This window comes from Sphaerodactylus townsendi, linkage group LG01, assembly GCF_021028975.2.
Source record: "Sphaerodactylus townsendi isolate TG3544 linkage group LG01, MPM_Stown_v2.3, whole genome shotgun sequence".
NCBI lineage: Eukaryota > Metazoa > Chordata > Lepidosauria > Squamata > Sphaerodactylidae > Sphaerodactylus > Sphaerodactylus townsendi.
In genome coordinates this window covers 192,057,181-192,082,984 of record NC_059425.1, presented here as the reverse complement: position 1 = coordinate 192,082,984, position 25,804 = coordinate 192,057,181, and the positions used below count along the sequence as shown (strand labels likewise).

General features: G+C 46.2%; 3 protein-coding genes across 6 annotated transcripts in view; 2 read left to right on the top strand and 1 right to left on the bottom strand.

Moving 5' to 3' along the window:
• The window catches only part of LG01H21orf58 (linkage group 01 C21orf58 homolog), a 231,616-nt gene that overhangs the window by 36,562 nt on the left and 169,250 nt on the right, over positions 1-25,804 (top strand). The window lies entirely within an intron of this gene.
• Positions 1-25,804, top strand: part of RB1 (RB transcriptional corepressor 1) — a 73,329-nt gene that overhangs the window by 17,043 nt on the left and 30,482 nt on the right. For both annotated transcript variants that reach the window (XR_007244953.1, XM_048502521.1), the window contains exons 12-17: positions 447-534; positions 1,712-1,828; positions 2,786-2,842; positions 2,935-2,966; positions 3,047-3,123; positions 5,299-5,507. Coding sequence is in view for 1 of the 2 variants with exons in the window: in XM_048502521.1 (XP_048358478.1) it covers positions 447-534; positions 1,712-1,828; positions 2,786-2,842; positions 2,935-2,966; positions 3,047-3,123; positions 5,299-5,507 (580 nt within the window). In the remaining variant the exon portion in view is untranslated. The remainder of the gene's footprint in view (positions 1-446; positions 535-1,711; positions 1,829-2,785; positions 2,843-2,934; positions 2,967-3,046; positions 3,124-5,298; positions 5,508-25,804) is intronic.
• On the bottom strand, positions 5,399-15,131 carry LPAR6 (lysophosphatidic acid receptor 6). Of its 2 annotated transcripts, none has more exons than XM_048502523.1 (2): positions 13,405-15,131; positions 5,399-7,299 (listed from the first exon to the last, which is right to left on the bottom strand). In XM_048502523.1, exon 1 carries the CDS (start codon positions 14,477-14,479, stop codon positions 13,445-13,447), a length of 1,035 nt encoding a protein of 344 aa, XP_048358480.1. In that variant the 5' UTR covers positions 14,480-15,131; the 3' UTR covers positions 5,399-7,299; positions 13,405-13,444. The 2 variants fall into 2 exon arrangements, with proteins under 2 accessions (XP_048358480.1, XP_048358481.1); XM_048502524.1 differs by having other exon boundaries at positions 5,399-7,281.

The window sequence follows — 25,804 nt, the reverse complement described above, 5'->3', positions numbered from 1 at the left end:
CCCTCAGCCCCGCCAGGCCCTGCCAGGCTGCTTGGGACCACCGCTGGCTCAGGCAAGTGGGGCGCGGGGGGGGGGGGGGCATTTTGCCCTGCTACACCTCTGGTGGGTGATCATGTTAATTTAGAGGAAGTCGGCAGATACATTAGTAATGTCAGGGTGCGGCTGCCACGTGTGTGTGTTTTTGACTGTTTAAAGGACTGTTACGTTTGCAGCCGACTGACTTCTGGTCACCCCGTAGGTTTTTCAAGGTAAGCGATGTTCCAAGGTGTGGTTGGCCATTGCCTGCCTCCGTGCAGCAGCCCTGGGCTTCCTTGGTCGTTCTCCCATCCAAGCAGCAACCAGGGCCAGCTTCACCTACTGACGAGATCAGGCCAGGAGTTTGTTTTCATTTTGGAAGCACTCTGCTCATTTCAGAAAATTGTGACAAAACTGTTCTCCTGTTGCAGGGCTGCCATGAATACTATTCAGCAGTTAATGATGATGTTAAACTCAGCAAGTGATGGACCGTCAGACAGCCTTGCCTCCTATTTTAATGTAAGTGGTTATATTTTAACTAAAAGAAGAGGAGGGCCTCATTGCATTTTTCACAGTCGCTTATCAATTTTAAAAAATACCAAAGTTTACATAGTTATCTTTTTATGGAGATGGCACAGTTCTATTATTTCTGGCCAAAGGCATCACAACAAATATCTGGCCTTACCAAAATGGGTGCATTGCTGCCAGCAAAAGCCTGCTGGAAAAACAATAAGATTCCTGGTTGCACTGGTTAAAAAAAATTTCTTCTTCCTATCTGTTTATCACCTTGGCCCCTTCCGCACATGCAGAATAATGCACTTTCAATCCACTTTCAATTCACTGTGTAGCTGAATTTTACTGTGCAAAATCCACTTGGAAACAATTGTGAAAGTAGATTGAAAGTGCATTATTCTGCATGTGCGGAAGGGGCCCTTGTCTGGCCCAAAATGATTCAAAAACTGGGTGACTAATATATAACTTGAAATGTTAAAGAAAATACAGCATGAAAGGCATGCTAGATTATGGCATAGATGCTTTTCTGCAGCCTATATTTCCAGCGTCCCCACTGTGTGCCCCTCCCTTGACTTCGTGGGTTGCTACTTACTTCACTTTGTGTTTGGGGTTTGTGGAGGAGCTCAGGTCTGTTTTTCATGGTTTGGCGGTGATTGCATGCTTTTCTGATTTTATGGTGCATGACTTTGTGTGTGTTTTAATGTTTTTATTATTTTGTCACGTTTTGCTTTGTGAGCTGCCTCGACCAGGTCTCCAGACAGGCAGCATAGACAGTTTCTAAGTAAAAAATAGGACCTAAATGCTGAAATAAGACCCAAAGGCATCTTTGTTTTCTAGACTTTTAAAAAACTGTAGGCTTCCTCCCTTTTTAATTTTTCCTTAATACTTAAAAAAAAAGATTTACACTGCTGTAGTTTACGACATTGTTCTCTCCTCCTTCCTTAAATCTTCATAACAACATTCCTGTGAGGTAGGTGGATTTAAGCAAGACAGAGTGATGGGCTCAGGGTCACCCAGAGAACTCAGATAGCAGCGGGGAATTTGCTCCTGGGCCTCCCGGTTCCTAGCTTGAAGCTCTGCCGCCAAACTGTGGTGTGTAGAAGCTTGTGTTTTGGTAAGAGAAGACTGTTCTTGGATCTCACAGTAGTCTGTCTAAAAGAAAGTTTTCCCTAACTTATTACAGAACTGCACAGCAAATCCTACGCAAGACGTATTGGAAAGAGTGGAAAATCTTAGTTGTGTCTTCAAACAGAAATTTGCTGAAGCAATTGGCCAAGGATGTATTGAAATTGGATCACAGGTAATACTCTCATCTCTCTTTGTGTATAAATGTAGGGTAAGGAAGGAGGTCCCTGAAACTGCTTTGTTCTTTGAGTTGAAGGTGATGCTGGAATAGGAGATATTTGATATATTGTTAACTATTTGTGATGTGCTGGAAAAAGGGTACTCTGGAAATCATGAGCAGATTATAGTGTGTGGGGGGGTGGGGGTGGGGGTTCGTGTTAAAATCAGCATTAATAGAATTCTCCAGTTGCTGAAAAGTACCTGTTTGTTAGTTGCTTGGCAGTTTAAAAAAAATTTTTTTGGCAAACATCTTGCCTTTAACAAGCCCCAGTGTCTTAAACATGTCATCTTAATGTGTGGTCCAAATCTAGAAAAGAACACAATCTCTTTTCTCTGTGTTTCAAAAAGGCAGCTTCAGAAATGGTATGAAAGAGTTGAATGGTATGACAAGTGGGTAGAGACCAGGTGACATTTGTGACACCAGACATTACAGAGAAGTTACCCAAGCGAACAACTTAATTAACCTCATACGTGTGTGTTGTACATCTGAGGACAAGTGAAATACCCTAGAACCTGCTCCGTATTTCTGTTGATCCGTGCAGTCCTCTGATGCTTGACTACTAAGCCAAAAACGCTAACTCCTGTAACATCCCCCTTTCAAAAGTGCCATCAGCTCCCAGCCTTTTCCATTCTGTTGATACTTTTTCATTGCCCCTCTCGTGCGTGTTGCTAAACTTAATGTCCATTTCCTTTATAAACTCTGTTCTGCTTTTAGCTTAGTGCCCCAGCCTTCTGGAGCTTAAAAAAAATCATAGTTTGATTTGACTAGTTTAAAGAGTCAAGCTAGTTTACGTAGCTAATTGCTCTAGCTTTTCCGGCAAGGTAAGTCCCCCGTCCCCACCCACCCACCCCGTGATGTGTGCATGAGAAGCTGAGTACTCAGCTCACTGTTTCTTTGCATCGTTATTTTTAGAGGTACAGACTTGGAGTACGATTATACTACAGAGTGATGGAATCTATCTTAAAATCGGTAGGCTACCATAGTACACAATTCATACATTTGTTGTTGTTAATTTTTTTTAGTATGTTAAAATATACCTTCATTCTCTGCCTCTTTTCCAGGAAGAAAAACGACTGTCAATTCACAACTTCAGGTACGCTGGTCAGACACACCTTCAGGATTCTTTGCTGTTTAAACATACTACTGAGACTTCCTTTTTTTACTCTTTTGCAGCAAACTTTTGAACAACAACATCTTCCATGTCTCTTTGCTGGCCTGTGCTCTTGAAGTTGTTTTGGCGACGTATGGCAGTAAGTTAAGCGAAAATACCAGCATATTCAGTTAAACAATGAGCCTGACCTCACATCTTGCTCAGGGGTGTGTGTGTGTGTGTGTGTGTGTTCCTGCTAGCATGGAGGGTAGTCCAGGACAATGTGTGGAATAACCTAGACAGCTGACTCAATCCCTCTTGTGAATCCCTTCCTTGTTGTAGAACTCATTCAGTGCTTTGACCTAGGAGGGTGCTTGGTTGGCTGACAGACACAGCAAGGCCCTTTCTGCACGGACCAATAAAAGCAGGGGGAAGGTGGGTTACATGAACCCGCCCTCGCCTCGGCCCCTTCGCACAGCTGGCTTTCTCATTGACCAGGGCACACACCTTCACATGAAGGAGGGTTTTTTCCTTCCTTCCTTCCTTCCTTCCTTCCTTCCTTCCTTCCTTCCTTCCTTCCTTCCTTCCTTCCTTCCTTCCTTCCTTCCTTCCTTCCTTCCTTCCTTCCTTCCTTCCTTCCTTCCTTCCTTCCTTCCTTCCTTCCTTCCCTGCCTGACTTGTGTTTCCAAGACTGACCCCCACCCCCACCCCCCGGGGCCATGAGACAGCCCGTTTCCCCTGCATGGCTCCACAGATGAGAGCCAGGGTTAGGGGTCATTGAGAATCACGTTATATGCAATTCCATTTGCTCTGCCCCGGCTGCAAGTCGCATTAAAACTAAAGAATCGCACATAAAACGCGATTGTCAAAAAATCTGGGTTGGGGGGGAACGCGGAGTGGATTAGGATCGGGATCCGTGCAGAGTTCTCCCCCAACCCAGGTTTTTTACCGGGTTTATCTCAGTTTAATTGGCCCTTGCGGAAAGGGCCCAAGTGAAAACCTGGGGCGAATCAAGCTGAAAATGAGTAGGTCCACCTTTTGTCTGCTGAGTGGCTGTGAGGGTGGGCCTGTGTTCCTCAGAGGGCAGAGGTGGATAGTTGCCCAGCAGAGTTATTTTTGAGTTCTAATGCAGCTTCTTCATTTGAGAAATTTGGTTGGTCCCTGTTACATGCTTACAGGACCTTTTGTAGATACAGTTGCACATTTTTCTCTACTGTCTTAGGCTCCAGAGTTTTAGTAGCCCAGTTATAGGATTTCAGAGCACATTCTCATTACTCTTGTTTGGATGAATGCAAGTTGACCTTGTGCCCTTGTGGATGTGAACATTTTGGGGCCGGGGGGGGGGGTGCTGTTCCAGCTCCCTTGCCCATCTGGGCTCCTGACAACGAGGTCGCAAGGGCTGGTTCAGAGAGGAAGTGGTGAACGGAGAGAGGAAGATTCAGACTTCCTTGAAGGGTGTGGATGCGAGACCTGCCTTAAAACCTCTCTGAGCAATTATAGGCAGGTCAGTCACAAATAATCTTGTTGAGCGAAGTGCTTGAACTGAATGGGGGTGGCTCAGTTCCAGGCTGTTGTTACCTGAGCCTGATGATCCAGATCCTTCGTAGTCTGCCTTAAGACCTGGAAGCAGGCCGCCTCAGCTGCCCCACAGATGATAAGAAGAAGAATGCCCTTTGGCATTCTTGAACATGTTAGTGGCTTTCAGTGCTGTTGGTCATGGCATACTTTTGGGTCAATAGGCGGGAGGAGTAGCTGTTGGGAGCACGGTACTCTGTTGCTGTGACACATGGTCTTCTTCCATTCCAGTACCACCTCCACTGGAACTTAGACAGGTACTTTAAATAATAAAGTGTAGGGTTGGAACACAACCTGTTTCTTGTTTAGAAGGATGTTTCCCAGTAGGAATAGTTTGAGGCTCAGTGGTGGTTACCTGGTGGCTTGTGAAGAGGGACATTTGCAATTTCCATGTCCCCAAAGAGTCGCCTGACTCCTGGGGTGAGGGCAGCCTTCCCTATCAGTCTTCCTACTCTCTCCTGGGCAAGCGAGTGAGATTGCCATGGCACGTGGAGCAGCATTCACCGGCCGTAGCGGACAAAGCAACATGTCAACCTTGCTGTGGCCAGCTCGCTCTTTCTTCTGGGTGGGGGGGCCAGTCAGACTTTTTTACCCACTCTGAACAGGGGGCAGGTGCCACACACTGAGGAAGGGTGCCCAGGGAGCCACAGGTGGTTTCCAGGTCTGAGTGAATATTATGCAAAGTGGCATCTACCTCAGCGTTGAAATATGTGCCGTATCCTCTATTAGTGGTAAAATAATCTGTTGTTTTTTTCTCTAGCCCTGAGGAATGGTTTACTAAATGACCGCATGATGATGGAAACAGACTTGTCTTTCCCATGGATTATCAATATACTTGACTTAAAGGCCTTCGACTTATACAAGGTTATTGAGAGCTTTATTAAAGCAGAACCAAGCCTCACACGAGAAATGATAAAACACTTGGAATGCTGTGAACACCGGATCATGGAATCCCTCGCCTGGCAGTCAGTAAGTTTGCATTTTAAATCTGACAGACTGTCACACCTATTAGTGTGTTTGTATAAGTGCAGTATAAGTGCAGGTTCGGAAAATTGCCAGAATGATACTGTTTTGTTAGTCGTGTTTTCAGTAGCATAATAAATAGATTATGGGGGTTCCTTAGCTCTGTTCTGCAGGTGGCAGAAGACGGACCCTGTGGGGCCTGTGCAGGTGTCGTTCAGGGTGGAGACGCAGCCTCTCGTTATAGTGGGGAATATTCGCTCAGAGCAGACTTGTGTTGATATTGCAAGAGGCCGGGGTAAGGGATCTGTAAAAACAGCATATATGGAGATCAACTCTCAGAAGAAATTCCACACAGAGGAGTATGATGCAGAGTCTTTATCGTGGGGGGAATGGGTTCACAAGCATTTACTTCAATTCAGCAACATGCACACACAGAGTTCCAAAGTTATAGATGGGTTGGGAAATAGATTTTGAATAGAAAAGGGGTCTGGGGTAGTGAAGAAGTGAAGAAGATCCAGGGTTCAGAGCCAAATGACCAGCATCTGGTTCCAGGGGGGTGCGTCGTGTTGGGCACAGTGACAAAGACTGAAAGGTGTCAGTGGCACTGGGCAAGGGGCTTTTTTGGAGGGTGGGGGGTTTCTAGGATGAAGGGCCACCTCTGGGGGGGTCAGACCAACCCTTGGGGAATGTCAGGACAATCTCTGGGAGGGGTCGAGGTGGATTGTTGGAGAAACAATCGAATGTATTGTAAGGTGGTCAAAAGAAGTTAGTTACAGAAGGGAGTATCTGTGTTAAGATAACCAGCGGAGGCCATGACGTCCGGCGTTTTCTTGTGGCTGAAATGAGTATTCATTCAGCAGGGCTACTGTATCATATTGAGAACATGTTCTTCCTTGGCTGCTAAAAATGTGCTGACATGACAAGCAGGCTGAGAGCATGAGAACCGGAAAACTATTCTTGTAGGCTGACCTGGCTATTGCCAGAAAGTGGCTTCCCATTTCTGCAATGCCAGCATCACCTGTCCTAGACTTGCAAGTGGGCAGGGGTACCTGAGAAGCCCTCCCCCAACTATGCCAGGTTGGTATGGTAACACAGGCGGGCGGCGAATGCACTTGCATGGAGTGAGGGGCTGGTTCCCCTTCATTTGAAGTTCCTCCCCCACATTGGGGAGGGAGGCCCAAACAAACTACTGTTTGTTTCTACTGGACAGCCCCAAGTCTTTGGATGTCAGCAGATATGTTCTAGTAACATTAATACGGTGTGACATTAAACAAAGATGTGAATGTGGCTGACTGTTAGGCATTTCTCTTAAACCCTCCATCATTGTATTTAATTGCTGGCATTGAGGAACAGCATCTTTTTACAGACTTTTTATGCTCCCTGTAGTTTTTACTCAGATTTCAGGCTTGTGCTCTCCCTCTGCATTCTGTCACCGATGCTGCCACATGTTTGTCATCTCACGCTGGGAGTTCATAGGCTGGTAGTCCACTCTCATCATTTCCCTTTGCGTATTTCTTGTCACCCGCAGCTCTGTCCTTGAGAGTTTTCCACGCCCCTGCGGTGCCTTTTAGCTCCGATGATGCCTCCGGGCTGGTTTCCTCTCTTCTTCTGCCCCGCGTTGTAATTTGTCGGTTTTGTCTGACGGAACTCGGGGAGAGCCGCAGACGAGCTTCAGAGGCAGGTTTTCCCCTCAGAGACGGTTTTCGTAGTGTGCCGCAGCCACTGTCAGAACTTGAGGCTGGACTGTGAAAAATGTGCTGGGCGAGTAGCAAATCCTGTTCTGTGAAGAGGAAGCCACCTGGGTTAAATCAAAAAGAGGTGATCTGTCAGATTTTGGCCAATTGCAGGTGTATTTCTAACTTGGCTCTCCTGGTCACTTGTCTGCTCTTGACCCTTTTATTTATTTACTTACATTTTAAAAACAATTTGTTAATTGCCTTTCTTCTTTGCAGAACTCAAGGCAGTTTACACACAGGGAGAAAACACACCAAGTCACACACATTAAAAACAAAAAAAATTAAAATCACTATGTAGGACTGCAACTAACCTTTACCAAAGGCAGTCCTAAATAAAACCATCCAGGAGATGGTGGCCCTTCAGATAGCCTGGTCCTAAGCCTGTAATTTGAGGTTTAGGCCCCATTATGGGATGTCTGTGTGAGGTAATCTCATCCAGAAAGCCTGGAGCCAGCAAGGGTTGTTGGGCGAGGGGGAGGGGGGCTGCACCCAGGCAGTCCAAACAGCCTTATGAAGGCAGGAAGGTTGTCCCAAACCTGATCTTAAGTCAAGCCGCTGCCTCAGAGCGTCATATGTGCAGAATGAACAGGCTTCATGTATCTCACCTGGGGCCTTGTGAACAATGAATCTCAAATAATGGCCGAGGGCTACTGGAGGATTCCTCTGAGTTGCCGGAGCATCCTTTGTGCTGACTTGCCCTGTTGCTTTTCGTGGTTTCAAGTTTGCATATTTCCCTGCTGCATGAGGGAACTGTATGATCTGCTGGATAACTGTCAACATCCCTGCAAGGCTTCTGGGATTGGTGGAGGAATTAAAGCGACTCATTCTGTAGGTTGCCCCGATTCAACTGTGAACAGTGGCGTGAGGTCGTGGCCCGCAGAAGTGGGGCAGGTGTTGCAAAATTAATACACAATTTGGCCAAAAAGAACAGACATTCCCTTTTTGAATAGATTATTGTTTGCCCTTTGTTTAAATCTCTAAAATTATCCTTTAATCTGAATATATTAAAATCTAAATATGGTCTTTAAAAATAAAGACAAATGGGTCATTGCTGCACAGAAATAAAAGTGAAAATCCCCTGCCTGTCTACATAATTCAAGACTTCCAAGGAGCCTTAATTATGAGATCTGGCGCGTGCCTTCGGTCGCACTTGGTGTTGTAGTGAATGCAGGAGCTTTAGTTTAGATTTTGGCACCTAATTGCAAGCCAGCTAACGTTATTTGCTTCCGCTGCATTAACTATATGAAGACAACACCCCCCACCCACCCCCAGCCATCCACAAATGCATTCGTAGAAGGGGCCAGTTGCTGCAAGAGGGATGAGAACGGCTGAAGGACCAGGCCTCGTTTTGCAAAAATAGTTCTGCTGAGAAGGGCAGAATGTGGAGTTATTTTTGCCATCTCAAACAAACAAAAATGCATCTGTGTGGTTTATCATCACCCAGCGTCACCCACACGTTCCCGTGAAATTGTACCTGTCTTTGGCTAGTTGCTCATTTCAAAGCAGATGTCAGGGTTTCTTCCCAGATTATTATTTTTTAAGTTCCTTCCAATTTGGAAGCTGTTTTCTATTGTGTCCTCCATCTATTGTGTCCTCCATCTAGTATGATGGCAGATGAGAGACAGTAGACCCAGGCCAGTGTGTGGCATCATTTAGTTTAAACCTCTTTTTATTATTTTCTATCATTCCATGGATAGGGAAAGCCACAATGATATCTCTTTATTTCTGCCTCATCACCAAAGTGAACACCTGACTTGCTTAGGGTGCAGAGCTTTGGTATTTTAACATGTCTGGCAGACTGGCTGCCATTGAGACGTTTGGGGTGTGTGAGCGGCTGGTCTGGTACATTTAAAGAGCCACCCTGTTATGGGAAAGATTTGAGGAAAATACAACCAATGTTTTTAACCAAGACTTCCACACCCTTCATCTCTTCTGGTCTGACAAAAACTGGCTCTGGTGGTGGTTTTGGTGGTGAAGCCTCATCCTTATAATTAAAGCTTCCTTATAATGACAGAGGTTGGGGTTGGCAGCTGTGAACAGGCTCTGACTCAGCAGGGGCAAACAGCAATCATTGTCAGGATGATGTTGGTGTGTGTTCTGTCCTTGGATTTCTTCCCCCCTGTTGGTTCTGGCTCTCTGCCTGGTCTGCTCTTATGTTATCTCAGCTCTGTGTGAAACGCTGTGTGAAACTATGCGTTGTTGATTATTCTGTGGCGGGAAAGGGGTTTGCTACTATATTAAAGCTACTATCAAAGTTCTGAGTCTTTTAGAACTGGCATCGCCTGTATCCGACTATGGCTGCCAGTACAATAAAGAACTGAAAACGGTTACTTTTGCCTGGACTTTATTAGTTCATTACAGTCATCCTCAGTTCAGAGTTCAAATGAATTAGGTCCGAGAACTTATCTTGTGGCCCACAGGGCAACTGAAGGGGGGAAAACTCCTAAATGCAGATACCAGGTTGGGGTGAAACAGGCTGCAGCTCTATCGATTACGGCCACTGGAGCATTGGCGCAGCATCGGACAAGGAGCTGGGCATTGGGCTGGTGGCCAGCGAAACCCTTCCCCAGCCTCCTTGTGGACCTGGAATGGCGAGACTGGTGGTCCCGCGTGGGTGCAAAAGCCTCGGCATGATTCCTCTGCCACCTGTGAGTTGGCTCCACCCCCAAAATCCCTGAAGAGCGTCCCCATGCAGGGGTAGTTGGGCATGCATACGCACCCCCATAGACGCAGGCAAAGGGTTAGGAGCAAAAACTAGCCGCCCAGAAAACCCACAACAGCCAGTGGATGCCAGACTTCAGCAATACAAATCACATTTTCTTTTCCAGAGATCTAGTTTTGGTGTTAGGACCTCTGGTGGTTACAGCATCTCTGTCGAAGGGCTTTTGTGCTTCTCTGCTTCACCCCATATCATATTTTAAAAACATTTCATTTATGCTCAAAAAACATTTTCCCTCTGGAGGACAATCAAGCAGGGGCTCAGTCGGAACACCCTGTGTGGCCCTGGCCCAGTGCAGAGATGCACGCCCTCTGCCCATGCGCCAAAAGAGATGCCCCACGAATGCTTTTCAGAGTAAGCGCCAGGCTGTTTCTGTCCTTGGTGCCCGAGGCAATGGCTTCCATGGCTTCCTAGTGGACAGGAGTGAGGTTGGGGCTAGGGAGCACCGCCTCCTCATCCCCCCCCTCTCTCCCCCATTCCCTCCCCTTCCTGCAGTGTGTTCACTCTTCATAAAGACTAACAATATTTCTGGCCAGGTAGGAGCTTTTGGGAGTCACAGCTCACTTCTTTAGGTACAGCTAGACCAGCGGTGTCCAAGTCCATGCCAGAAGGGGCTGATGGGAATTGTAAGCCATGAACATCTGAAGCGCCAGAGTTGGACCCCCCTGGGCTAGACCTTTCCAGCTGTATATTATTAGTCTAAGGTGCTGCTGGACTCCTGCTCTTTTCAAATGGTTAAGGTGTCAGACTGGGACCTGGGAAACCCAGGCTCAAGTCTCCATTCGTGTCATGGACGCTTGCTGGGTGACCTTGGGCCAGTCACACGCCCTCCGCCCTGACCCTGGCTAGTTTTTGGATGGGAGACCTTGTCCAAGGAATTGTGACCTGGTTGTAATATGGAGGCTGGCAGCGGCAAACCACCTCTGAACCTCTCTTGCCTTGAAAGCCCTACGGGGTCTCCATGATTCAGTTGTAACTTGATGGTGTGCGTGCGTGCGTGCGTGTGTGTGTGTGTGAGAGAGAGAGAGAGATGCCAGGAAGACTGACAAGTTTATTTCGTTAAGTTTCCACGTGACAGCAATCGCTTCCTTAGGAGAAGATATCCATTAAATCTGATTTTAAAGGGAGGGAGGGAGGGAGTGTGGTTACACAGAGAGGCTGGTGTAAGCCAAGATCTAGTTGAAAGACTGACTTAGAAGGGGTGTGAGATGCTCCCAACTGACTTGCAGCAAAGAAGGATCAACAGCAGAGTTTATGCAGGGTAAAAGGGATCAGGAGGGTCACTAACAGAAATTAATACTTGGCGTAACTTGGTTTCAGTGGGAAATAGAAGGGTGCTTAACTTTAATTAGATTACAGCAGCCCAGTTTCCAAAGAAACTTTTAGAATGAGTAATAAACACTGACTAATAGTGGGCTTTGTGGAGGGGTGGGGGTAGGTTGCCATTTCCTGCCATCTTAATTATTGTACTCTTACAGTTCTCTTCCAAAAAGGGGTGGTGGTGGCTAAATCTACTTGTGGGAGCACTGCGCTAGCTGCACCGGCAAATTTGCCCTTCCCAAAGCACTTGCTCCGGCAGAGAGGGAAGAATTCAGTGGCATGCAGCTGTGCTCTCCACCACCACCACCACCACCACCCCCGCTCTGGAATGCAGCATCAATCGCAGCGCCAATGTCCCAGTACGCATGCTCCTGCTACCAGCATTGTGGGGGCGGGCTGATATTAGTTGCCTATGATGGCAGGCCAGAATTGAGACTTATCCTAGCCTTTTACAATCATAGAGTTGGAAGAGACCACAAGGGCCATCCCCTGCGCTGCAGGAACAGAAACTCCTGACAGATGGCCATCCAGCCTCCCCTTAAAAACTTCCAAAGAAGGAGTCTCCACCACACTCCGAGGTAGTGCATTCCACTCTCAAACAGCCCTGACAGTCAGGAAGCTTTCCCTGATGTTTAGATGGAATCTCTTTTTTTTACACCTTGAACCCATTCCTCCTGGTCCTAGTCTCTGGAGCAGCAGAAAACAAGCTTGCTCCCTCACCAACATGACATCCCTTCAAATATCTAAACATGGCTATCATGTTCCCTCTTAACCTTCACTTCTCCAGACTAAACATACCCAGCTCCCTAAGTTTCTCCTCAAAGGGCATGGATTCCAGACCTTTTGCCATTTTGGACCCGTTCCAGCTTGTCAGTATCCTTCTTGAATTGTGGTGCCCAGAACTGTGCACAATATTCCAGGTGAGGTCTGACCAATTCAGAATAGAGAAATGCAGAATCTGCCAGACATGTTACAATCACTGGCGTAATGCCCATTGGGCAAGGTGGGCAGCTGCCCAGGGCATCACCTTGTGGGGGGGCATCAAAATGCTGGGTTCGTTTTTGGGTATTTTAATGGGTTTCCATTTTTGGCCTGCAGGGGGTGCAGTTTTTAGGCTAGCGGCACCAAAATTTCAGTGTATCATCAGGAGACTGTCCTTATGCTACCCCCCAGGTTTGGTGAGATTTGGTGCAGGGAGTCCAAAGTTATGGACTCCAAAAGGGGGGTGCCCCTATCCCCATTGTTTCCAATGGGAGCTAATAGGAGATGGGGGCTACAGTTTTGAGGGTCCATAACTTTGGCCCCTGAACCAAACTTCAAGCCAAACCTAAGGGGGGTATCATTAAGACAGTCTCCTGATGAGACCCTGAAAGTTTTGAGAGATTGTGCCTTCAAGAAATGTGCCCCCCCCCCAGCCTGCAACCCCATTGACAGCAATGCAGAAAACTCAATGCAGAACAAAGATTCTTGGGCAAATTTCTAGGATGTTCCTGCAGGGGGTGCATTTTTTGGATGTATCGGCACCAAAATTTCAGGGTATCATCTGGAGATGATGGCACCCCCCAAGCTTGGTGCAGTTTGGTTCAGGGGGGGCCAAAGTTCATGGACCCTCAAAACTGTAGCCCCCATCTCCTATTAGCTCCCATTGGAAACAATGGGGATGGGAGCACCCCTTCAGGGGAGACCATAACTTTGGACTCCTTGAGCCAAACCTCACCAAACTTGGGGAGTAGCATAAGGACAGTCTCCTGATGATATGCTGACATTTTGGTGCTGATATGTCTAAAAATGCACCCCCTGCAGGCACCAATGTCCTGGTGCAAAAAAACAATTTGGTCATGGCCGCCCATGGGGGGAGGGGGGGGCATCCAACTCAGGTTTTGCCCAGGGCTACAGTTTGCCCAGGGCTGCCTTGTTACGCCCCTGGTTACAATTACGTCCCTCAGTCTAGACACTATACTCCTATTGATGCATTCCAGAATTGCATTGTATAATCTATATTATATGAACAAACATTTTTAAAATGAAGACTTTTTAAAAGTTTAATTTGTAATTACAGTGGTTTTAATTAATAGGGCCTGTTTTGAGTTGCTCTATGCACATCTTTAAGCAGAACAGTTTTCCATACCTTAGAAAAATGCTGTATTTTTTTCCTGTTCCAACTTCATTCACTTTGTAGATTCATTGTCAAAAACTTTTGCTTTTACGGTTTGGAGTTCATGATGAACTAATGTATCAGAATTTTTTGCTTCGGATAATCTGTAATCATGTCTTCTAGTTGGCCAGTTCTTAATTTTTATTGATTTTTGTATAGTTTCTGAAGTGAAGTAGTAAATTATAGGGTCAAAACAACAGTTTGAAATTGCAATGCAGAGCGTGACTGGATACATGGTCCTAATGGCTGAAATGACTGAGCAATTAATCCAGGTTTGTGTTCTCATGAGCGAATACAGAATCAGAGTAATGTTATAGGGTACAAAACAGAGACAAAATATCATCAAATGGACAAAGATCATTCTGAGTACCTTCTTTTTGTTTAATTTATTCCGATGTAATGTAAGTGGCTTATTCAAAGTCCTTAAAACCATTGCGGAGCAAGTCACATTCAAGATCAGTGGGATGAAAAATCCTACAATTTCAATGAAGATGACAATCCTTGAAAGATAGGTTTTCCAGGTCTGTTCAGAGAAGTTTTCAAAGCATGTGTTTTGTTCCAGTCCTTCTGTGCTGACCTGAGTGTTGGTAGACTGGAAGAAGCTTCCCGGCACGCTTCCCGCAGTCACGGTGATCCAGATTGCCACGCAGACTATCCTTGCATTGCGTTTGGTCCGGACAGTTTTAGAACGAAACGGATACACGATTGCTAGGAAGCGATCGCAGCTGATGCTGGTCAAAAAGAGAATGCTCCCATACATGTTGATGTAAAACAGCATGACTGAAATCTTGCAGAGGACATCTCCAAAGGGCCAGTCCTTCGTGGTAAAATAGTAGATTCTGAAGGGTAACGTAAAAACAAAAAGTAGATCCGACATGGCTAAATTAAGCATGTAAGTTGTAGTTTCATTTCGTACTTTCAGAGCGCAGGTAAAAATGTATATAGCCACACAGTTCGATAGTAAACCCAGGACAAACACCATGCTGAACATGCATCCATATAAAGTGTACTTAAAGGAGTCTTCAGTGGAACAGTTGGAGCTCCCCATCTTTGCTGAAAATGTCCCGTCCAACTTAGGCTTTCTTTAGTAAAGCCGCATCACTCTGTTTGTTGCTGTCACCACAGTAAAATCCTTAGAAGGCTTGTAGAGACTTCTGGGCTTTTGATGCTTTCATGCGCATTCAGTTTTTCTTCAGAAGACTTGACAGCTATTTTTATCTATAATTATATATAGAAAAAGGCAAAAGAAAAAAATATATAGCTGAATTGATTTTGGCTAGTCACCAGCAAAGAAATATTTTCTCCTAACATCATATTTCAGTTAGGTGAACCTGGACTGCAGTAAACATTTCCGTGTGCACAAAAGCCACCATCTTTGAGCTCAGGCAAAAAAAAACCATGTTCTCATTTCTCCACGTGTTGCCTACTTGGCTGTGGAAGTTGATCTTTCTTGGGGCAAAGCGGCTAAAGCGTTTGCTGAGGTTGCGTGCAAATCAGCACGGAGGCTCCTTGGGGAATGGACTTCCTGGCCTCAGCCCAGCACCCGCCTTCCTGCCTTTGTGTGGCTCAACAAGCTTTTCAACTTGTCTGAGCAGCAGAAAGTCCCAAGCGCAGGGATAAGATTCCAAAGCATGTCTTTTCTTGCTGAGTTGGAGCCACAGATTATGCAGGGTGTGTGGCTTAATAGGCTAAAAGGTGCCTCACACGCTACCTTCATTCAGTTTGTCAGCTGATGTCACAGGAAGCGGAGGCTGGGCTGAAACAAAGGACGGTTTCGATTTTCAGTTCCTTTTCACAAAAGGGGCTTTTTAAATGACTTGTTTAGCCAGCAATATACTTGGCCTCGGAAGCACGCAAATAATGACTGTCTATGATAGACAGAGCCTAATTATCAGAAAAGCATTGTTGCTAACGTGTATTTAAGTGAGTGGGTCTTAGACCTTCTACCTCTGACAATTAATTTAAGGGATTTTTAAATTAACCCTTTGTCATTTATCAGGTATAATTTTATTTATGTGTTAACATATCATTGTCTTTTTGTCACATTAAAGAATATGGAAGAATTAATGGCAGCTTAATAAGATGCCGGCATGTTTTTACACAAAGGCTGCTTTGCATTCTTTTTTCATATCTTTCTCTTACTTCTCCATAAAGAAGGGCAGCCCGATATGGTGGATGGGAGGCCCCGAGCAAGCTCAGGGCCAGGCTACGAGGGGCAGGCGATGACGAAACCCCTCTGGACATCTCTTGTCTTGAAGACCCTTCTGGGTCACCACAAGTTGGCTGCGACTGGACAGAACATTCTGCCACAAGATAAAGCAGCAGCATTCTAATGCTGAAGTTCCCATTGGCTATCAACAGGGACTTAATTTTCAACCTTGTGATGGTGGAAAGTGCATTCAAGTCACAGCTGATTTAACCGTTGGGGTTTTCAAGGCAGGAGACGGCACTCCCCCACCCCACCCCCGACGTGACGAATCGGCGTGTGCCTGCCATGTCCCCATTGGGTCTGGGTGAGCCACTGGGTCTGGGTGAGCCACTGGGAGGAGGGGGGTGGGCAGAGAAAGAGAATGAATTCACTGCTGTTCGCAGAGAGAGGGGGGAGCCCCTCAGCATGTGGTTGAGAGGGGGAGGGTGGAAGAACGGCGGGGGGGGGGGCATGCTGAGGAGGACACAGTGAAGCGGGGAGCTTCTACCCACCCAGCTATACATTTTCCTTGTAGGTCTGCCCTTGTCCCTGCACAACGCTCTGCTTTCCCATAGTTTGGAAACTGTGGGTCTGATGTAGGTGCGTCTCCCAGCCAAATGTGATCACATCTGTGAGGAGATGATAGCAGAGGAGTACAAATGGGGTGTGGCAAGTTATACCTTTCCATAAGAAACAGGGTTGATGGCATTTCTTTTAATTGGCTCAGGCCGTTGTTCATTTACAGGAAAGGCTGTTGGTTCTCTTAGAATCCGTGGCTGCCCTTCGCCCTTTCGCTTTTCAGAGTGTCTCGTGTGTTCCCAGTCAATCGTGAGTCAGGCTTCCGTTTGGTAAGAGCAGCCGCAGACAGCTGTCGAATATCCATACAAAGAAAGAGCTGCCAGGGGAAAAAGAAATACTTGGGCAATTCCCTTGAGTTGGACGGACATCTTCCACTTTGATGTTTGCCCCCTTCGCTTTTAATGTTATCTTCATGTGTCCCTGTTGCTGGGAGGGTACTCAGGCGCGCGGGATGGAATTATTATTGTTTCTGAAAATAAGCATAAATGTTTAATGTGTCTTACTTCACAAATGAAACACACTAATCAACCCAAATTGCATAGCTGTAAAAAGCTTGGCCGAGCGCCCCCCGGTTTCTTATCTTTTCCAGAAAGCCCTATGATGCGCTGAGTTCAAGATTCCTTCTGGTCAAAGTTCGCTATGTGCTCTGACCACCCCTGCAAGACTAAACTTTTGGCTGTTGCCCTTAGAATCCATAACTCGTTCTCCTTGCTAAGTGAATCATGTTGGAAAAGTGTTGTGGAAGGTCGTGGAAAAGTGCTGCAGGGGCTGATGGGAATTGTAGTCCAGGAACATCTGAAGTGCCAGAGTTGGACACCCCTGGCATAAGTATTCATGTGCCATATTACATGGTACAGGAATTACATAAAGAGGAATTACTTAAAATAAGGTAAACACAGGAGTACAGATTGTCGTCCCTAATCATTTATCTAAGCAAGTTTGTACAACCATTTTGTACAGGACAACCCTGTTACTTGGGCAGAAAAGCCCTCTTGCGTAGTTCAGTTTTGTGGAAAGCCAGGAGAGTGGACTCTTTTGTGACCCCCTCAGGAAGGTTGTTCCACAAGTCCAGGACCACAACGGAGAAAGCACACATACAGGCAGTTGTTGTCTTTGCCCATTTGTAAGCTGGCACCAGAAGAAGAAGAGTTTGGATTTATATCCTCCCTTTCTCTCCTGTAAGGAGAGTCAATGGGGCTTATAATATCCTTTCCCTTCCCCCACCCTAACAAACACCCTGTGGGTGGGGCTGAGAGAGCTCTGAAGAACTGTTACTGGCCCAAGGTCACCCAGCTGGCATGTGTTGGCATGCACAAGCTAATCTAGTTCACCAGATAAGCCTCCACAGCTCAAGTGGCAGAGCAGGGAATCAAACCCAGTTCTGCAGATTAGAGTGCCCCTGCTCTTAACCACTACTCCACGCTGGCTCTGCTGACTCGTGAAGTTGTCGTGGCCGAGCACAGAGAGGAGATTGGTCCTGCAGATAGATAAGAGGGGCCAAGGCCACGAAGGGCTTTGTAGGCTAATAGCTTAACCTGTGCCCAGTGACAGATGGATTGCCAACGGGACATCTGCCTGCTCCGTCCAGCAGCTCCTGCTGTGGCATTCTGACCAGCTGAAGAAGTCTCCCAGTTGATTTTGAAGGAAGACCGAGGGACGGTGCGTTGCAGTGACCTAACCCTTGATCTAGGTGGCCAAGTCAGCCATATCAAGACGATCCTGGAGCGGCCTGGCAAGCTAGAGACTGAGAGCTGAGAGGCTTTTCTTTGGCAGCTGCTTGATCTTGCTCCTTCGGTAATAAAGCTGGATCCAGAGTGGCCCCAAGGCTTTCAACGGAGCCACCAAGGATCAGCTGAACCCCACCACAAGTGGTCCTTCAAGACCTCCTCCTTCCCGCCTTGCATATTGTCTTTGTCATTTCACGGTTTACTTTCAGTCTGTGCATTCTGAACCAGTTAACCACCACAGCAAGGCAGTGATTCAGGACCTCTCTTGGATCACCAGGATAACGACATATATCCCGATGAGCATATTGACGATAACTATCCCTAAAGCCACAAATGACTTGTCCTAAGGGCTTCACATAGAGACAGAGTCATGCCCTGTGGAAGCCCACAAGATAGATCCCACACAGATGAAGTGGTTTCTAATAGCAACTCTTTGATTAATAGCATGAGGAATGGTTTAAACCAGAGGTGTCCAACTCTGGCGCTTCAGATGTTCATGGACTACAATTCCCATCAGCCCCTGTAATTGGCCATCCCAGCAGGGGATGATGGGAATTGTAGTCCATGAACATCTGAAGCGCCAGAGTTGGACACCTCTGGTTTAAATGGTTCAACACACATACCTGCTTCTGCCTCTAGACGCCTCAACAGAGGGCAGAATGTACTGTATTGAAGGCTGCAAATAAATCCAACAAACTCATGGGATTTTCAAGGCTAGAGACAAACGGAGATGGTCAGCCGTGGCTTGCCCTCTGCTTAGCCACCCGTGACTTCCTTGGTAGTCTCGCATCCAAGTACTGACAAGGGCCAGTCCTGCTTAGCTTCAGAGATCTGAGGAGCTCAGGATAGTGTGGACCATCCAGGTCAAAGGGAGAGTCAGCAATAAACGGCCTGCGGATGGATCTAAAACCAGGTCCCCCTGCTTCCCACTTCAGGTCTTAGTGGGGCTTCTGGACTGTATCACGTGCAGGACACATCCACAGTGACAGTGTCACAAAAGGATTAAAAAATACGTGTGGCGCGAAGGTTTGTGTTATCCCTCTGTGCTTCTCTCGCTCTGTCCTTGGTGTTCATTGAAGGCATTCTGAAAGTGGTGATTCGGCCGCCCGGCTCTTTATCCTCCTCCTGAGATTACTGTTGAGGTGTTCAGTTGAGCACTCGAGGTTTGTACTTCAGTGTGGTTTATACGGAGGCAAGTAGCATTTTGAAGATAAGTCAGCATTTTGCCTGCAAATCCCACATTTTCATAAGCCAGTGACTTAGCCCAATATCTTGGCAGGACTAGCATTTGTTTACCCTTGAAACATTCTACTTGGGTTTTATTTTGTTTTTACTGCAGAAGAACCAGGAAGAGAAGCCTGCAAATGAAGGAATTATTTTCTTGCTGGTGTGTCCTTTAGATGAGAGCCGATGTGGTTGTTGTAGTTAAGATCAACAGACTCTACTCTAGAGAACCGGGTTTGTTTCCCCTCTCCTCCACGTGAAATCTGCTGGGTGACCTTAGGCTAGTCCAGGGGTCTGCAACCTACGGCTCTCCAGATGTTAATGAACTACAATTCCCATCAGCCCCTGCCAGCATGGCCAACTGGCCATGCTGACAGGGGCTGATGAGAATTGTAGTTCAGGACTCTCTCAGCTGATACAGAGGCAGGCAGTGACAAACCACTTCTGAATTCCTCTTGCCTTGAAAACCTGGGGGTGACTTGACGACACTTTACACACACAAGTTCTTAAACAAGCCACTCTACTAATTTGCCATTTCTTGTATTTTCGAAGGCTTTTATGGCCAGATTCAACTGGTTGTAGTGGGTTTTCCAGGCTGCATGGCCGTGGTCTGGTAGATCCTGTTCCTAACGTTATGCCTGCATCTGTGGCTGGCATCTCCAGAGGTGTATCACAGAGGGAAGTGTGTTACACACTGTGTCCAGTTAAAAGGGAATGTTCAGTGGGGTATATATTGTCCCTGTCCCAGTGTGGGGAACCAATCAGTAAGTGTTTGGGTAGAAGTTGCTATGAAAAGGTGTGGTTGACTGCATTGTATTGCGGGTGGGGTTTTCAGTCTATTTACATTCATATTTGCATTTGCATTCCCTGCAGTAGCAACAGTATTAGTGAATGCAGATCCTGTGTCTGGGTGGAGTCCATTGTCCATGAACATAGCATGCCCTTGGCCTTTGATCCTGGTGTTTTTAAGTACCGGTATCCAAGTTTTGTTAATTCTCAGAGTCTCTTCCTTCTTGTTGAAGTTATAGAATCATAGAGTTGGAAGAGACCACCAGGGCCATCAAGTCCAACCCCCTGCAATGCAGGAACACACAATCAAAGCACTCCCGACATATGCTGATCCAGCCTTTCTTTAAAAACCTCCAAAGAAGGAGACTCCACCACTCTTCGAGGCAGTGAATTCCACTGTCAAACAGCCCTGACACTCAAGAAGTTCTTCCTAATGTTTAGGTGGAATCTCTTTTACTGCTCCTTGAATCCAGTACTCCGTGTCCTAGTCTCTGACACAGCAGAAAACAAGCTTGCTCCCTATTCAACATGACATCCCTTCAAATATTTAAACATGGTTATCATGTCACCCCTTAACCTACGCTTCTCCAGACTAAACATCCCCAGCTCCCTAAGCCTCTCTTCGTGGGGCATGGACTCCAGACCCTTTACCATTTCGGTTGCCCTCCTCTGGACCCGCTCCAGCTGGTCAATATCCCTCCCAAACTGCGGTGCCCAGAACTGTACACAATATTCCAGGTGAGGTCTGACCAATGCAGAGTAGAGAGGTACAATGACATCCCTCGATCTTGACACTATACTCTTATTGATACAACTCAGAATCGCTTTGGCTTTCTTGGCCACCGCATCACACTGCTAACCCATATTTAGTTTATGGTCTACTAAGACTCCCAGATCTCTTTCGCATGTAGTGTTGTCACACTAGGTGTCACCCGTCCTATATCTGTGCATTTCATTTTTTCTCCTGTGTGTATGTGTACATTTATTTTGGTTGAAACTCATTTTGTTTGTTTTGGTCCAGCTGTCTAATCTGTCCAGGACATTGTGAATTCTGACTCTGTCCTCTGGGGTATTAGCTACCCCTCCTAATTTAGTGTCATCTGCAAATTTGATTAGCATGCCCTCTATTCCATTATCCATGTTGTTGATAAAAATATTGAATAGCGTTGGGCCCAGGACTGAACCCTGTGGCACCCCACTAGTCACATGAAGATGAGCCATTAATTAGCACCCTTTGAGTTCGATCAGACAACCAATTAGAAATCCATCTTCCGACAGATCTCTACTGGCTCTGCCAGCTAATCCTTATTATTAATTATTATTAGACTGACATTCCACTCATTATCTTGAGCTGATGTTTTGAGTTCCTGAGGCCTATTATCTGCATTTTGTTAACTGTTTTAATCTGTATATTTGTAATATCTGTAAATTTTATGATTTTAATTCTTTTGGATCTTGCTGGTCAATGACCGTAAATAAACTATGATGATGAAATCCATCTAATAGTAGCATTGTCTAGTCTACATTTCACTAGCTTACTTGTGAGAATATTATGGGGTACCTTGTCAAAAGCTTTGCTAAAATCCAGGTGTGCTACGTCCACAGCATTCCCTTGGTCTACCAAGCTCATCATTTTATCAAAAATGCTGAAGTAAATAAGATTGGTCTGGCATGACTTGTTTTTCAGAAACCCACGTTGACTTTTTGTGATCACAGTATTCCCTTCTAAGTGCTCGCAGACCATCTGTCTAATGATCTGCTCCAGAATCTTCCCAGGTATTGATGTCAGGCTGCCTGGACGTTAATTATTAGGGTCCTCCTTTTTCCCCTTTTTGAAGATGGGGATAACATTAGCCCTCCTCCAGTCCACTGGGACTGCTCCTGTTCTCCAGGAGTTGCTTTTGTAATAGCCTGTCCAATGACTTGATGCTATGTTGTTGACTTCATTTCTTGCTCACACAAAATGCAATATCTAAGTTTTTAAACAAAACTTGGCACCCAAAACGTTTCTTAAAAGCTTTGAGCAGGAGCTACAGATAATTTGTATGAAATACTTCCAAGCCTGCTGAAGTAAATATTTTCCATAGATTAGAAGTGGGTAGAGTACAAAGTGCTGCTTTCAGGATCCCCTCAGCCTGAGCAAAGTCCAGTGTTGGCTGCTAGATCTGTGTGAAATCTTGGCAAGAGAAATGGTCAGTAGCTCCTTTTTTAATCAACGTGTGGTTTTATCTTAAAAAAAAACTTCTGAGGAACTGTAGAGGCAAATCATAACAGAATCTGTTTGAAAACAAGAGAAGTGTTTCATGTCTTTAGGTCTTGGTGGTATTGACTTCACTGGTGGAAGTCAGTAGTCAGTAGTGCTGAAACCTCAGATTTGAGGCCACTGATGAGCCTGCCATAGTCCATGTGCAACCTACTCTGAGCTAGAGAAGAGAAACAACACAGAGGAGGGGAGACCTTGGCCCACTTCCTCCCTCAGTAGATCAGTCGAGGCAAAAACTTCATTTTGTTCTCTTAAAAGCTGTACATTTAGCTCCATTTAGAAGAGGAAATTCTGGGGTTTCTTGCATTTTTGGTAGTGCCACAGTTTTAGAACCTCCCCTTCTGTTCCCCCAATTTTTTCCAGATCAGGAATGAGATGACCTTGCCTTAATTGTGGCCATTCTCAAGATCTTGTGGTGGCCGTCTCTGAGCTTAGCACCCTCCGATCCCATCATTCCCACCGATAGTTAGGAGGTGGCAGGAAGTCCCTGTGATTGCAAGAGAGCCAGCCAGGGCTTCAGGAGACCTGTGGATCAGGGCCTTTGTGTCCTTGGCCTCTGCTGCCCATTCTGTTTGTGAAAACCACAGTCTTTTGGACCTGTGTTCTGTTTACTGAGGCTTTGGAGGACAGTGACACTTCAAAAGGTTCTTAATAAACTCACTAGAGCTGTGTTCGGTCTCGCGACCTAAAGCCAATAAACGGACTCTGAAGTATTGATCAGTGGCATCTATTGAATAGGCATCGAAGCACCGCACTTGGCCAAGCCAGTTCTGACGAAGCTGCCGTTCACAGTCCCCTTCATCCCCCAAGAGTTTGTGAAAAACAGTCTTGGGAGCTAAGGCGCCCCAAGGTTGGCAGCAGATAGCAAGAGAGAGCGCCACCTGGCTTCCTGCCCTTCGAGATAACAGATGTAATACAGTTCTCATGGGACAAAGATACCAGGGGAAGCCTAGTTGTCTATAAAGCATGTGAAGCCATAAAGTAGAGATCAAGGAAAGAATGCACAGATGGCAGTGGATACATATAGCAGCCTGGTTACGTATATCTTTCTAGAATCTAGCAGCAGCAATTTGTTATTTTAAGCAGTTACATGGTTCCAGGAATGTAGCTTAAGTTCTTGGCCTACTCATCCATGGACTTAGGTTGATACTCAGCTCAAACCATATCAGGAGGCAATGTCTAGTTCAGGCATTGTCGCATCAACCTGCATCTTCATGTGAAACCTGCCCTCACCCCTTTCTTAAGTCACTGGGAGAACAAAAGAGCCTCTCTTGGAGGGGAAGCTGCTGCTTAACACGTCGGCTCTGCAGACATTTGCAAGGTAGCCATCGTTGTCTGTGTTTGAGAATCTAATCAATGCTTCCTGCTTCTGCAGTTGCCGCCTTTGGCTGGCAGGTTCTGCAAATTATGCGAGAGTGCCTGGCTTCCCCCATCCTGCCGATTTGCATCCCCTTCCTGCTCCTTATCCTGACACTGTGCCCAGGAAGGAAGTTGGACTCACAAGATTTTTTTAGAAAAAATATTTGCTATTGGTTCAGCAGGCACACGTGCAAGTCCGGCTGACTCGTGGAGCGGGGGGCCAGGTTCTTCAGTGCAGGAAATGCCAGGATTTTCCTGCTACAGTTAGTCAGTTGACCTGTCGAGCCTGATCTTGTTTCCGCCAGGAAAATAAACAATATTTTCCTGAAGTCAGGTTGCCTGGCTACACTGGCTCCATGCCCGGATGCGGAGACCTGTGTAGTTCAGAAGCCTCCATAAGGTTCACAGAGAACACTTATGTATGTTTGTGCCAATGCTATATGGTTTCCCTTGTGTTTGTGTCATTTAGGATGTAATAAATGCCCCTTTTAAGTTGAAATTAGGATGTGCCTGCAGCTTAGGATGTTAGTGTTAGTTAGGTTCTTCAGTTAGCTTAAGGTTTTTGTTATTGTTAGATTTAAGAAATCCATGCCAATAAGTAGTTGTGAAGTCTTACCTATAAGTATAAGTACATGTGTTATCCTTTAAGGTTTCCCTAATGTTTAAGCTAGAAATGTTAATTTTGAAATTTGTGTCTGATAGTAAAAGCAATAGCCAGTTAAGGTCTGATATTAAGGGACAAGGAAGTTGGCTCTGGAATGCAGCCTAGACCAACGCCCGGCCGACCCTTTGATAAGGACAACGACTCTCTTTGGATTTACAAATCAAATCTGCTGCCAGCACCCAAGGGTCACCCAGCCATTGGAAGATGTGCAGGAACCATCATTGGACAGTTTGAACTTTCCTTTTGTTACAGCAAAGCAAGGCGGGAGCCTTAGGGCATCACTGAAAGGTGCAGCCACCTGATAGGAGATAGCTGGGTGCGGCAGCGAGCCCATCTGGATTTCACGGACAATAGACGCTATCTGCTTTCCATTCAGGACCATTGCGAAATCCCGCGGGAAGACGCCTGACAGTGAGATTTGGGTTTCCCATTCAGAAAAAAGTGTAATTGTATCCTGTTTGTAAACTGTTTTGTTTCATGATTGGTGTTTTGCGTGAGGGACTTGCCCCCTCACCTCCCCTTTGCCTCCTTTGAAGTTTGGGAATAAAAGTTCTTGCACTGCGTTGCAAGAGCGCGATTCTCTCCTGACCGAGCTGTGACCACCATCTGCAATAAAATCCTTTTGCTTGAAGAACGTCTGCTTCCTGCGCCTCATTAAGTTGCTGATCTGAAATCACTTATTGTTACCTGGCCCCGGTTTGCCTTCCTGTTTGCAAACTGGGAATCACCAGGAGTTGCCAACATTTGGGAGGAGACTCCTCGCTGCCAGCCCTGCCTGCAGAAGAGATGAGCCTTTTTTCCTTTTGGCTGCCCTTGAGGCTAAACTGAAAGGAACTCCCCCTTGTAGCTGCAGAAGGTGGCCAGCGTGCCTCTCCAGAGACTCAGACCAGGCTCTCAGTCATTACGTCATCTTGAAAGAGGAGAGATTGCGGAAATGTTGGGCGTTTTCCAGGTTGAGGTTTGGGAGCACCGTTACATTTTGAGGGTCCTCTCCTGCTCTGACCCACCCTAAAAATAAGAGACCATAATAGAAAGGCAGTCGCACATGTCTGAACTGATCAAGCGTTGAATGGTGTGCCTGAAAAGAACTGTGCCTTCCTGCTTCTACATGTTGGTTATATTTTAACAGAGAAGGGACATTTTTCATCTGCAAGTCTAACACTGCACCCGAAGGAACCACGGTTGTATTGTGCCTGGCACTGTCTAAACTCACAGTTGAAAGGCTGGGTTAAAGGGCAGGTGGGACCATAAAAGTAAATTAATGAAGGGCAAGTTTCTGGCAATGGGTTTTACCTCATGACCTCTTATATATGCAAATTCCATAACTTGGGTGTTGTTCTGTCTGTCACCAGTCATTCCGTGCAGCAAGAATTGCTCTGCCTTGTGATTTCTGGAACAATTAGATATGTCGTCTTGTGCCTGCCGTTTAGATGAGATGTTCAGGAACAACCTCTTTGCGTTCTGGGCGGCTGCTGCTGCTGCTGCTGCAGGCCTCCAGAACCGGCCAATGTTGCGGTCTTGCGGGCAGGCCAGCAGACGAGCCTTCCTGGCAGGGAGCTGTTTTTTAGGTATGGCTCGTT

Bases quoted from the DNA above. Each gene is read 5' to 3' on its own strand.
- LPAR6 (XM_048502523.1), bottom strand. From the start codon at position 14,479: ATGGGGAGCTCCAACTGTTCCACTGAAGACTCCTTTAAGTACACTTTA.